The sequence below is a fragment of the Heterocephalus glaber genome, unplaced genomic scaffold (genome assembly GCF_053883595.1).
Source record: "Heterocephalus glaber isolate CG9 unplaced genomic scaffold, H.glaber_assembly_v1.0 deba00001532, whole genome shotgun sequence".
Taxonomy (NCBI): Eukaryota; Metazoa; Chordata; class Mammalia; order Rodentia; family Bathyergidae; genus Heterocephalus; species Heterocephalus glaber.
In genome coordinates this window covers 26,752,059-26,765,238 of record NW_028258330.1, presented here as the reverse complement: position 1 = coordinate 26,765,238, position 13,180 = coordinate 26,752,059, and the positions used below count along the sequence as shown (strand labels likewise).

At 40.5% G+C, this 13,180-nt stretch overlaps 2 protein-coding genes across 2 annotated transcripts; both read left to right on the top strand.

Annotated features, from left to right (window-relative positions):
* The first annotated feature begins 970 nt into the window (after window positions 1-970).
* On the top strand, window positions 971-1,353 carry LOC101722874 (large ribosomal subunit protein eL37-like). The gene has a single exon (XM_087188570.1). It carries the CDS (start codon window positions 999-1,001, stop codon window positions 1,290-1,292), a length of 294 nt encoding a protein of 97 aa, XP_087044696.1. The 5' UTR covers window positions 971-998; the 3' UTR covers window positions 1,293-1,353.
* An 11,315-nt stretch (window positions 1,354-12,668) lies between these two features.
* On the top strand, window positions 12,669-13,180 carry LOC101723222 (prefoldin subunit 4-like). The gene is made up of 2 exons (XM_004867859.1): window positions 12,669-12,691; window positions 12,799-13,180. The coding sequence occupies exons 1-2, from the start codon at window positions 12,669-12,671 to the stop codon at window positions 13,178-13,180; spliced, it is 405 nt and encodes a 134-aa protein (XP_004867916.1).

The window sequence follows — 13,180 nt, the reverse complement described above, 5'->3', positions numbered from 1 at the left end:
GGGTCTCACTACATAGTTCAGCCTAGCTTTGAACTCACTATGTAGCCGAGGCTGACTTCAAACTCACAGAAGTCCTCTTGCCTCAGCCTCCTGAGTGCTGGGATTACAGGCATGTGCCACCATGTCCAGCTAAAAACTAGGTTTTAACACTGCCTTCTTAGTACCTTCCTCACTAGCATATATAAAATATCTCTAGTAGCCAGATGTGGAGGTACGTGCCTGTAATCCCAGGACTTGTCTAAGGCAAGAGGATTTCCAGGAGTTCGAGGCCAGCCTGGGCTACATAGTAAGACACATCTCAAAAAAAAAACAACTGGTGGGTGGTGCCAGTCATGAAAAAGAGAAAAGGAAAGGAAAAAAGAAAAAGCTACATTCAGTGATACACATCTATAATCCCAGCTTTCTGGGAGGCTGAGGCAGGAGAATCACATGTTCCAAGTCAGACTGGGTAATTTGGCAAGTACCCCTGGGTTCAATCCCCTATATCAAAAAAAAAAAAAAAGGAAAAAGAAAAATATCCTACTAATGAGAAGCAGAAGTAAGGAGAATTAAAGACCTAACATGAGATAGGATATTTAATTAGGAAACATTGGGCCAGGGATTTAGTTCAGTGGCACCACACCTGCCTTGCAAGCACAAGGTCCTGAATTCAATCCCCAGCACCAAAAAAAAGTGATGTTTTTCTCACATCGCCACCTATTCAATTAGGAAACATCTTTTTCAACTGCCACCCAACAACCTTTATATTCTGTCCTTATACAACCCCAAGGCATTTACAATGAGTCTTTCAAGGGAAAAGGGGGGAACTAAAACACATCCCATGTACAGCAGTAAGTAGCACCAAGCTTGAGCATGTTAGTCCCCAAAGCAGGAACTGGAGTATGATCTCTACAGCACCAAACTGAGTGTGAGAACTCAGGAAACCGGAAACCGTGGGTAGCATCTGAGAGGTCCAAGAACCTCAACAAGGGCTCTTTGGTCTCGGCGGCACAAGCGAGATGACAAAGGGAACATCATCTTTTGGAAAGCGTTGTAATAAGACGCACACGTTGTGCCGCCGCTGTGGCTCTAAGGCCTACCACCTTCAGAAGTCGACCTGTGGCAAATGTGGCTACCGTGCCAAGCGCAAGAGAAAGTATAACTGGAGTGCAAAGGCTAAAAGGCGAAATACCACCGGAACTGGGAGAATGAGGCACCTAAAAATTGTGTATCGCAGATTCAGGCATGGATTCCATGAAGGAACAACACCTAAACCCAAGAGAGCAGCTGTTGCAGCATCCAGTTCATCTTGAGAATTTCAACGATTACTCACAATAAATGCTTTGGTTTAAAAAAAAAAAAAAAAAAAAAGAACCTCAACAAGGCCTCAAGGGCCCCACAGAAGCAGGCAGAGCCTTGGCCCTGGCCTGAGTTCTCTCCAGTCTGGGCTTGATGAAAAGTTCCTGAGCTCTGCAGGCCTTAACTCTCTAAGTGAGGGGGAGGATAATTAAGTAGGAATTCCAATATATTTTCAGCATTTTGGATATTATAAAGAGAAGTGGGAATGAGGGAAGAATATTTTTATTCTTGTCCTGGCCACTAAAAAGACTGGTAAAATCCACCTGGATCCCATCAATCACAAGGACTATGTGTTGTTTTCCTTTATCCCCCAGAACTCCAGCACCTAGCACCATTCCCTATAACTTGACCATCCTAACAAATGTTTCTTGTGAACTGAAACTTCCACCAGACCAGAGATAAAAGACAAGGTGGGGGACTTTACACTCAAACACTAAGGGTAAGGAATTAGAAAGAAGTTAATTAAATAGAGTCTAAATCTCCAGGTCTACTCTTCAATTTTTTTTTTTTTTTGAAATAAAGGATTGAACCTCAGGCCTATACCTCCAATCCCTTGCTATTTATTTTTTTCTGAGAGAGGGTCTTGCTAAATTGGCCAGGCTGGCCTTAAATTACTAATCTTCCTGCTTCATCCTCCTTATGGAGCTGAGATTATAGGCATGTACCACTATATCTGGCTCCCAAATTTTTTTTTTCAGGGCCAGGGGCCAAACTCAGGACTTTGCACTTCCGAGGCAGGTGCAGTGCCAATGAGCTAAATCCCAGGCCCATGGCTCCCAAATTTTTTATATATTTTTTCAGTACTGGAAATTAAACCCAGGGCCTTCACACTGAGCTATATCGCAAGCCATTATTATTATTATTATTATTATTATTATTATTATTATTATTATTATTATTTTGAGACAGGGTTTTGCTAAGTCCCTATGTTGCCCAGGCTGGCCTCAAACTTTTTATCCTCTTGCCTCAGCTTCCCAGAGTGCTGGGATTACTACAGACATGTGCTACCACACCCAGTCTTATAATTTTCTTAATCAGTCCCCTCCCTGTTGATGGACATTTGGGTTATTTCCAGTCTTCGGCAATTTTTTTGTTTGTTTGTTTGTTTTGAAACAGGGTATTGTTGTGCAGTTCAGACTGGCCTTGAACTCATTATGGAGTCCAGGCTGGCCTCAAACTCATGGCAATTCTCCTGCCTCAACCTCCCGTGTGCTGGGATTGCAGGTATGTGTCACTGAGTTGCCAGTTGTCATGCCAATGTTCTGCAATTTAAATACAATAATCCATTTACAAATAGTATAACATATATGCAGCAGCTGGAGCTGGAGCTCAGTTGGTAGACCACTGGCCTAGCATGTGCAAGGCCCTGGGTTCGATCCCCAGCACTGCAAAAAACAAGCAAACATGTGTCCAAACAGAATTGTACTAGAAGCTGGGCATGGTGGCTCACATTTATAATCCCATCATTTAGTACTCAGGAGGTTGAAGTAGGAGAATCATCACAAGTTCAAGGCCAGCCTGGGCTATATAGTCAGTTTAAAATAGCAAGACCGGGCAGGGGATGTGGCTCAGCATCGTAGCACCTCCCTGGCAAGCACAAGGCCCTGAGTTCGATTCCCAGTACCAAAATAGCAAGACCCTATCAAAAAAAAAAAAAAAAAAGTAGTAGAAATTCTCTGAAATGTGAACCTGGGCCACAGTGGTATAACCATTTATAATTCTGACAGAGATTACAAATCATATTCCAGAGATTGACCAAAAATATACTACCTCTACAGTTGCAAAATGTGTCACAAATCATCTGCTACTTGCAACAAAATCTGCAAATTTTTTCTTTTTTTTGAGACAAGGTCTAGCTTAGTAGTTCAGGCTGAGTTTGAACTTACTATGTAGCCCAGGCTAGCCTTGAACTCACAGTGATCCTCCTGCCTCAGCCTCAGGAGTGGTAGGATTACAGACATGTGCCACCACACCTGGCAAAATATGCAACTTTAGTTTAAGAAATAGAAGCTCAGCCGGGGATTTAGCTCAGTGATTCTGCCTCCTGCCTCCAAAGCACAAGATCCAGAGTTTGATTTCTGAAACCAAGAAAGAAAGGAAGGAAGGAAGGAAGGAAGGAAGGAAGGAAAAGAAAGAAAGAAAGAAAGAAAGAGAAAGAAGGAAAGAAAGAAAGAAAGAGAAGGAAAGAAAGAAAGAAAGAATTAAAAAGAAAAATAAAAAAGAAAGAGAAAGAAAAAAAAGAAAAAGAAAGAGAAGCTATTAGGCCAGGGATTTAGCTCTGCTTGCGCTGCACCTGCCTGGCAAGCAAAATGTCTTGAGTACCATCCCTGGTACCAAAAAAAAAAAAAAAGTAGAAGAAGAAGCTATTTTGCCAAATGAGCACCGTAGCATAATTCTAGCTATACAGGAAGCTAGGCAGGAAATTGGCAAATTCAAGCCTAGTATGAGCAATTTAATGAGACCCTGTTTAAAAATAAAAATAATAACCCAGGTGTGGTGGCATACTCCTGTAATCTCAACTCTGAGGTGGCTGAGGTACGAGATCACCATGAGTTCCATGAGTTCGAGGCCAGTCGGCTACACAGTGAGTTCAAGGCCAGCCTGAATTACAGACCAAGAACACAAACAAACAAACAAACAACAACAACAAAACTAACACAACCAGGAGAGAGGAAGAGGGTAAGGGGAAATAAAAATAATTAAGATGTGTAATGTATATGTACCAACTCCCCAAGATAAATGTAATGTCTTTTCAAAGGCCTTGGGCGGGGGATTTAGCTCAGTGGTTTCCTGCCGCACAAGCGCAAGGTCCCGAGTTCGATCCCTGGTACCAAAAAAAAATACACAAAACTTTGGCCTTGGGATTTAGCTCAGTGGTTCTGCTGCCTGTCTGGAAAGCTCAAGGGCCCAAGTTCAATCCCCGGTACCAAAAAAAAATTTTTTTTTAAATCTGAGTCTAAATAGTACCACCAGCTGGACATGATGGTGCAGCACACTTGTGATCCCAGGACTGGTTCAAGGCCAGCCTGAACTACATAGCAAGACCCTGTCTCAATAAAAATACCAAAAGGCATCTGAAATGAACAGACATTTCTCAGACAAAGAAGTAAAAGCAGTAAATAAATATATGAAAGAATGTTCAACATCACTGGTCATTCGAGAGATGCAGATGAAAACAACACTGAGATTCCACCTCACCCCACAAAGAATGGCTGCTATCAAGAAATCAACCAATAACAAATGCTGGTGGGGGTGTGGGGAGAGAGGAACCCTGCTCCATTGTTGGTGGGAGTGCAGACTGGTGCAACCACTGTGGAAATCAGTGTGGAGATACCTCAAAGAACTAGGGCTAGAGGTCCCATTTGACCCAGCTATTCCCCTGCTGGGTATCTTCCCCAAAGAATTAAAAGAATCATACCACAGTGATACACGTGCACCCATGTTTATTGTGGCACAGTTTGTAATAGCTAAAGCTTAGAAACAGCCCAAATGCCCATCAACTGGAAACTGGATAAAGAAGACGTGGTTTTTTTATAAAATGGAGTACTACTCAGCCATAAAGAACAAGAAACTAGAGACATTTATAGCTAAATGGATGTATATTGAGGCCATATTCTTAAGTGAAATAAATAGGACACACATGTGTAAATACCAAATAGTTTTAGTGTGAGAACTGAAAGTGTAAATAAGGATTAAAATGATTAAAATGAATAATTGATAATTTGAAATAGGAAAAGGTCCAAAGGTGTAGGGGTAGTGGGAGGGGAAGGGGAAAGGAAAGAAGGGAAAGGAAAAATTATGAGAAAAGAAAAAAACAGAAACGAAATCTATGTAAATAGGGAAGGGTGGAGGGGGTAAAGGCTGCCCAGGGAATGGGGGAAAAATAAGAACCAAGATACATCATGTACAGGCACAAGCACCCAATGATAAATGTAAACATATTGTATACCTAAAATGTACTAATAAAATAATTTTTTAAAAACACCAAAAATAAATAAATAAATAGTACCACCAAAGAAGGTCATTGTGAGAACTATTTAGGACAAACAGATAATCTCAAACTTTCTTCCACTTTCTTTGCTTTCCTTAACTATGTCATTATATTGGCCCCCACCCCTGTCACACACATACCCTGCATTTCTTTTTCTTTTCTTTTTTCTTGGTACTGATTATCAAATCCAGGGTCTTGCACATGCTAGGGGAATGCTGTACTTCTGAGTTACATCCCCAGCCCTCACACCCCAATTTTTTTTTTTTTTTTTTTTGCAAGTACTGGGAATTGAACTCAGGACTTTGCACTTTCTAGGCAGGAGCAATGCCACTGAGCTACATCCCCGGTGCTTGTTTGTTTGTTTGTTGGGTCTTACTTTGTAGCTCAGGCTTGCCTTGAACTCCCAATGCAGGCCAGGCTGGCCTCAAACTCCTGGAGATCCTCCTGCCTCACTCTCCTGAATGCCAAATTAGAGGCCTGTGCCACCATGCCAGGTTCAAGACAGCCTCTTTATTTTATAAAGTAAACTAGAGGTAGAAATCTATGTACATCTGATTAATGGAGAAATTAAAGGTACCATAAAAACTCAATGATTAAACCTTGTGACTAAAGGGAATGTTCTCTGTCCTGAAGGGTGTCTGTCCTCCCACCACATGCTTTAGAGTAAGATCTCTGACTTTCTCTTTCAGGGGCTCCCTTTCAGTCTCATTCAGCGGTGGCCAGCACATCTAGCTTCAAGTGTCATTTTATTATAGAGGCTTTCCCCAGTACCCTGGAAAAGAGTGCCCATTCCTTCTCTATTCCAATCCCCTCATTTTTATGCCGGGGATTTAGCTCAGTGGTTTCGCCACCAGCTGCCCAATCCCCTAATTTTTCTTCAGAGCATTTATCACCACCTGATGTATATTTATTTGTTAATGTTTCATACCATTGGGATAAAAAATCCTTACACATAATCTTTGTTTTGTTTACTGTTTTATCCTCAGTCCATAGAATGATGTGTGGCTTACTATAGATGCTTGATATGTTTGCATAAATGACAATATCAAACAATATTTTTGTAGTGCAAGCACAGTGTGATAGCACACACCTATAATCCTAGCACTCGGGAGCCAGAGGCAGGAGGAGCACCATGAGTTTGAGGCCAAAAGTGCTTCTATTATGTCAGGAAGTCTAAGTGCCTCTTTATATTTTCTTTTTATTTATTAATGTTGTGGTTTAGAGATTGAGCCCAGGGTCTTTGCATTGAGGTATCTTCCCATTCATTCATTCATTCATCCCTATTTATTTATTTACTTATTTAGATCCAGTGTCTTCTCAGTCAGTAAATTACCCAGGTTGGGCTCAATTTATGATCCTCCTTCCTCAACCCAAAAGATTGCTGGGATTATAGGCATGTGCCACCATTCCTGGCATGTTTACTTTTACTGTTACTTTTTTTTTTTTTTTTGAGATAGGGTCTCACTATGTAGACCAGATTGGCGTTGAACTCCCAGGGATCCTCTCACCTCAGCCTTCTGAGTGCTGGAATTACAGAAGTGTGCCACCATACTTAGACTATTTTTACATATATATTTTGTTTTGTTTTCTATTTGTTTTTGTTTTTTTGAGAGCGAGAGAGGGTCTTGCTATGTAGTTCAGACTGACTTTGAGCTCATAGTGATCCTCCTGCCTCAGCCTTACATATATTTTCTAATTTAACATTTATAACAATAAGGTTAAACAACTGTCTTAATGTCAGCTACCAATATGAGACTGACACAAAATTCCTGGATGTTTAATAATCAGCTTATTAGCTGGTAAGAGCTTGCTCAGTCACACCATTGCTATTGTTATCAGAAGACCTTTCACAGAGTGGTCCTTATCTATCTACCTTCTTATCTACCCTTTAAAGAAATTTTTTTTTTTAGTTGAAGACTTCCTATATTGCACAAGTTGGTCTCAAATTTCTGCCTCTAGCCTCAGCTGCTGGAGTAGCTGGGTCTGCAGGCATGTTCCACCACATCCAGTTCCTCCTGCACTTCTTGAATAGAATGCTCCACTCTCCAGCCCACTCACACTGTCCGTTTCCTGTAGCATTCCCACATGCCTGAAAGCATGCCCTGATTGTTTATACTCCCTTCTCACAGGCCAATGAGCTCTATTTCCAGGAAATTCATATTTCCTCTGCCTCATACTTGATGTATCTCTAAAGCAACTCCAATAAATTCAAGAAATAGTCACTGGGCTAGGGATATAGTTGGTGGTAGAGCACATAAGTTCCATCCCAAGGGCAACAGGAAGGAAAGAAGCAAAGAGAAGAAAAAGAAAAAAATACAAAGAAGAAAAAGGAAAAGAAAAAAGTCTAATAACTCATTATTCAATGTTTGCAGCATGTCAGGCAATGAGCTAAGTGCTTCTCACACATTTAAACCTCTCAATCGGGCCAGGGATTTAGCTCAGTAGTTTTGCTGCCTGCTGAACAAGCGTAAGGACCTGAGTTCGATCCCCGTACCAAATAAATAAATAAATAAACTTCTCATTATTTTACTTCATCTTCAGAGCAGTGTTTGAGGCTGTGGAAACTTAAACTCAATTGAGAGTTTAAATTAATTGCACAGAATTATGTTTGTAAAAGAAGGGATGAGACCTTGTTAGTCCCTGTTGGCTCTAGGTTTACCCTTCTCCATTAGAGGTGGTAGGTAAATTTGCTGTGCTGGATTAGGGTTGATGTGAGTAAAGGAGTTTCAGTATATAATAATTGTAGGAAAATTGCATCTCATAAACTGCAAAATAAAACAATAAACATTTATCAAACTCAAAAAAATAATAATAATAATTGTAGGACATATAATTGTGAAAGCAAAAAACTCATAGACTTTTTTTGGGGGGGGGTACTTCTACTGAGCTAGATAGATCCCTGGCCAACACACCAGCCTTTCTTTCTTTTCTTTCTTTCTTCCTTTCTCTCTCTCGCTCTCTTTCTGTCTTACCGGGGATCGAACTCCGGTCCTTGAACTTGCGCAGCAGGCGGCAAAACCACTGAGCTAAATCCCCGGCCCAAGGCCTTTAAAAAGACATTAAAGGGGCAGGGGATTTAGCTCAGTGGTTCCTTCACCTGCCCTACTAGCTCAAGGAGTTGAGTTTGATCCCCGTTACCAAAAAAAAAAAAAAAAAAGACATTAAGAATTAGCTGGAGGGATAAGTTTAACTGCAAGTAATGAAAAGGACACAGAGGGTAACATTTAATCTGGACCTTGGAAGATAAATATTAGGGCTGGGGATTTAGCTCAGTGGCTCTGCTGCTCGCCTCGAAAGCACAAGGAGCTGAGTTCAATCCCTGGTACCAAAAAATAAATAAATAAATAAATATCAGGTCATTCTGTAGGTAGAAAACCACATTATTTTTTTTCTTTTGTCTTCCTTTTTTTTAATTTAAATTTTTTTTTTTTTTGGTACCGGGGATCGAACTCAGGTCCTTGTGCTTGCGAGACAGGCAACAGAACCACTGGGCTAAATCCCCGGCCCCTTCTCTTCCTTTTTTTGTGTATGCAACTATATACATGTTATTTCAACAGAGAGAATTTAACATAATGAATGGACGGTTAATGAGGTAACTGAAAAAGGAAAAGAAGAATGTGGTCCTGTGGCTCAGTGGTTACAGCACCTGTGTCTTTGTCACTGTGGGACATGACCTCAATATTCTGGTAACATTTATAATCACAAGTTGGTCGTTAACAAAAAAATGTGAGTAACTTATTTGCTGGGCATGGTGGGACACAGCTATCGTCCCAGCAACTGGGAGGCCGAGCAGCAGGATCGCTGTGAGTTTGAGGCCAGCATGGGCTAAATAGTGAGTTCACGACCACCCTGAACTACATACCAAGACCTCGTCTCAGAAAAAAAAGAAAAGAAAAAGAAACCTAAGGCAATCTTGAAGGTAGCGACTGTAGCAACAGCTTCTCTGGGGCTGAGGGAACAAAGAGAAAGACTGGAATTCTTCACACACAAAAAGTTGGGGAAGAAGGAAAACAGCTCAAATTTAGATCTCTTAAGTGGAGATGCTGCTTGGCAGGAACTTGGATCTTTGAACTCAGAAGAAGGGCTCCATGGGGTTGGGACCCAGATACGTGAGTAGGGGCACTGGGTAGGCGGTGCTGGTGTCTCTGAAGAAGGAGCAATGAAAAGAGTTATCAGTGAGACTGGAAAAACTGTAAACTAGATTCAGCTGCTTAGCATAAAGGTATGACCACTACTGGAATGAAGTAGCTGTGCTAATATACTACTGATAGAACAGGATACAGCATTGCAGTGTCCATCTAGTAAACTCTATTGGAACAGTCTAACAGAAGTAACAGACAAAGGAGAGATATTGCTCACAGTCTCAGCTACAAATCATAGAGCAAAAAAGTGAATTTGGAGCTGAGTCAATACATAATAACTGACTTACCTTGCCTGGTTCTAAAGGCCTTGCATGGTAGGGCTCTTCATAGCATCTTACTGCAGCCACATGGCTTCTTGCAGTCCTTAAAGACACCACGTGTCTGCCTGCTTTAAGGCTGTTGCATATTCTACTCATTGCCTAGAATGTTTTTCACCTGTTATGTGCTTTTCCTTAAACCTTCTCTTTATATACTCCCATAACCATAAACCTCTCTTGTAGCTCTTGTAACAGTTGCACACCTTCATTTAACCATGTTGTCTTTTGATGAGAGTTGCCTCTTCCGACTAGATTGTAAATGCAGGGAGGGCAAGGACCTTAACTGTTTTCAAACGCCATTGTTTGTTTTCCTAGTGCCTAGTTTAGTGACTGCCACATGGTAGGTATTCAAAAAATACAATAAATATTTAATTATGGAATTTTCCCTCTATCTCTCTATTGCTGGAGATTGAATTTAGGGTCTTGTACATGCTAGGAAAATCTACCACTGAATCACATCCCCAGCTGGAATTATTTCAATATAGGGAAGGTATAATATGAGAAGAGGTACTAAAAATCAAGAATTTGGGCAGGAAATATAGCTTTTGTTCAGTGGTAGAACACTTCACTAGCCTGTTTAAGCCCCTGGGTTTGATCCTTAGCACCATAAAAAGGACAAAAAAAAAAGGGCCAGGGATTTAGCTCAGTGATGCTACCACCTGCCTCATCCTTAGTTTGATCCCTGATCTAAAAAAAACCCCAAAAACACACACACAAAGGAAAAAAAAAATGAAGAGATTGAGAGTTTTTGTTATTTTCCAGTAGTAGAGATTGAACCCAAGGTCTTTGCCCTGAGCTACATCCCCAACCCCTTTTTAAATTTTTATTTTTTTTTTTTATTATTTTGAGACAGTATCTCACTGAATCAAACCTCTTGCCTCAGCCTCCCACAGAGTGCTGGGATCACAGGCATGCACAACCACACCTGGGTATTTTTTGGAGACAGGGTCTTTATATGTTGCAGGCTGGCCTTGAATTCACTATGTAGCTCAGGCAGGCCTGGAACTCACAGCAATCCTCCTGCCTCAGCCTCCCGATTGCTGGAATTAAAGGAATGACCCACTGCTCTGGCTTAAAAACTTTAAAAAAATTGTTTGGGGAGGATGAGGAAGTAAAGGACCGAAAAAGGAGAATAGAAGGGAAAAAATAGAAACAAAGCTGTTGTAAATAAGGAGGGAAAACAGGGTTTAACAGAGCAGTGGGGAATGGGAAGTAAGAAGCAAGACATATCATATACAAGTACTGCTGGGCATGGTGGTGCATGCCTGTAACCTAGCACTTGGGAGGCTGAGGCAGGAAGATTGCATGAGTTCAAGCCAAGCCTGGGTTGCATAGTGAGTTCAACACCAGCCTGAACTAATAGCAAGACCCTGTCTCAAAACAAACAAACAAATAACAACAAAAAAAGTATAAGCGTTCCAATTTACATACTTATCAACATTCCTTGGAATTTAAGTCATGATCATTATTTACATGTTTTCACTCTGATGTATCATTTCTGTATCTATATCTATATCTATATCTGCTGCAACCTAATGCTTTTCAACAAGTTTTATCTCCTGGACCTCATACAGAAAATGATTGTTAAGGACCTTTTTCCCAGCTCCAAGAAAGAATCCATTAGATACTTCCTATCAGAGATGCTGTATCTTTCTGAGACACTCATTAGATAGTTTCATTCACTCATATCATGGAATCACATGCCTTTCATTCAAAATTACTGTGAGAAGGGGCCAGGGTTTTAGCTCAGTGGTTCTGCCGCCTGCCTCACAAGCACAAGGTCCTGAGTTCCATCCCCAGTACCAAAAAAAAAAGAAAAAAAATTACTGTGAGTTGATGCTTCTTTTGTTTGCCACTCATAATTCTCAAGGTGTATCTCCATCTTGTGATGCCTTGACAGCAGAATCTTTCTATAGATAGATTTGCTTAATTTCTAAATGTTTTCAATGCTGTGTTTGATTGCTTTTTTTTTTCTTCTTTGCTTCTGTTAGATGGTTTTAAACAGTACTCTGCCTCTTAATTTGCAATGCTTTATCCATTTCTCTGGCCATCAAATCAGCATATATGTATATGTATATATACATATATTTTTGGTGTTTTGAGGCAGGGTCTCTCTCTCATTTAGTTCAGGCTGGCCTTGACTTCTAATTTTTCTTTTTGGTACCGGGGATCAAACTTGGGAGTTTGCGCTTGGGAGGCAGGAGGCAGAACCACTGAGCTAAATCCCCGGCCCAAGTCTGGCCTTGAACTCAAAGTGATCCTCTTGCCTCAGCCTCTTGAGTACTGGGATTTCAGGCATGTACCACCATACTATGCTCAAATCAGTATATTTTGGGGAAAAACATATTGCTTTCTCTGGCCTTGTTTCTGCTTCAGCCATTCCTTCATATTAAATAAAGTTGATAAAATATTACTCGACTTGTATGAAGTTGTCAAAACTCATCTATTGGCACACTTAAAAATTGTGGATTTTGCTATACATAAATTTACTTCATTGGGAAATAGAATGGTAAAATTGGATGTGATGGTGCATGCCTGTAATCCCAGAACTGAGGAGGCTGAGGCAGAAAGAACATCAGGAGTTTGAAGGCATCTTGAACTACATAGCAAGATCCTGTCCAAAAAACAAACAAAAAAGTGAACACTATTAAACCCTAGTTACAATTATGCAATGTTTCAGTGTTTAGGGCTAATGTATATATGTCTACAATTTACTTAGAAAAGCATACAAAGCCATTGGTGGTACACATTTGTCATTCCAGCACACTGGGATGCTGAGGCAGAAAGAAGCACAAGTTCAAGCCCAGCCTGGAAATTTAGGGAGACCCTGTCTCAAAACAAACAAATGAACAGACAAAAAGAAAAGGGCTCAGTCCCAAGATGGCAGCCACCATGAAGAAGGCGATAGAGAAACTTGGACACAGTGATTACTAGTGCTGTAAGAAGCTCAGCTGGGGATCAAACTTAGAGTGTATCTTTTTAATATGTATTTTTAGGTGATGTATGAAATTGCTGCAGAAGATGTCAATGTTACTTTGGAAGATCAACAAAAGATAAATAAATTTGCCCAGAATATGAGTAGACTCACAGAGCTAAAGGACGAAGTAGAAGTAAAAAAGAAACAACTTCAGAATTTAGAAGATGCTTGTGATGACATCATGCTCACAGATGATGACAGCTTAATGATACCTTACCAGATTGGTGACATTTTCATTAGCCATTCTCAAGAAGAAACACAAGACATGTTAGAAGAAGCAAAGAAAAATTTGCAAGAAGAAATTGATGCCTTAGAATCCAGAATAGAATCAATTCAGTGGGTATTAGCAAATTTGAAAGCTCAGTTACATGCAAAATTCGGCAGCAACATAATCCTTGAGGCTGATGAAAATTAA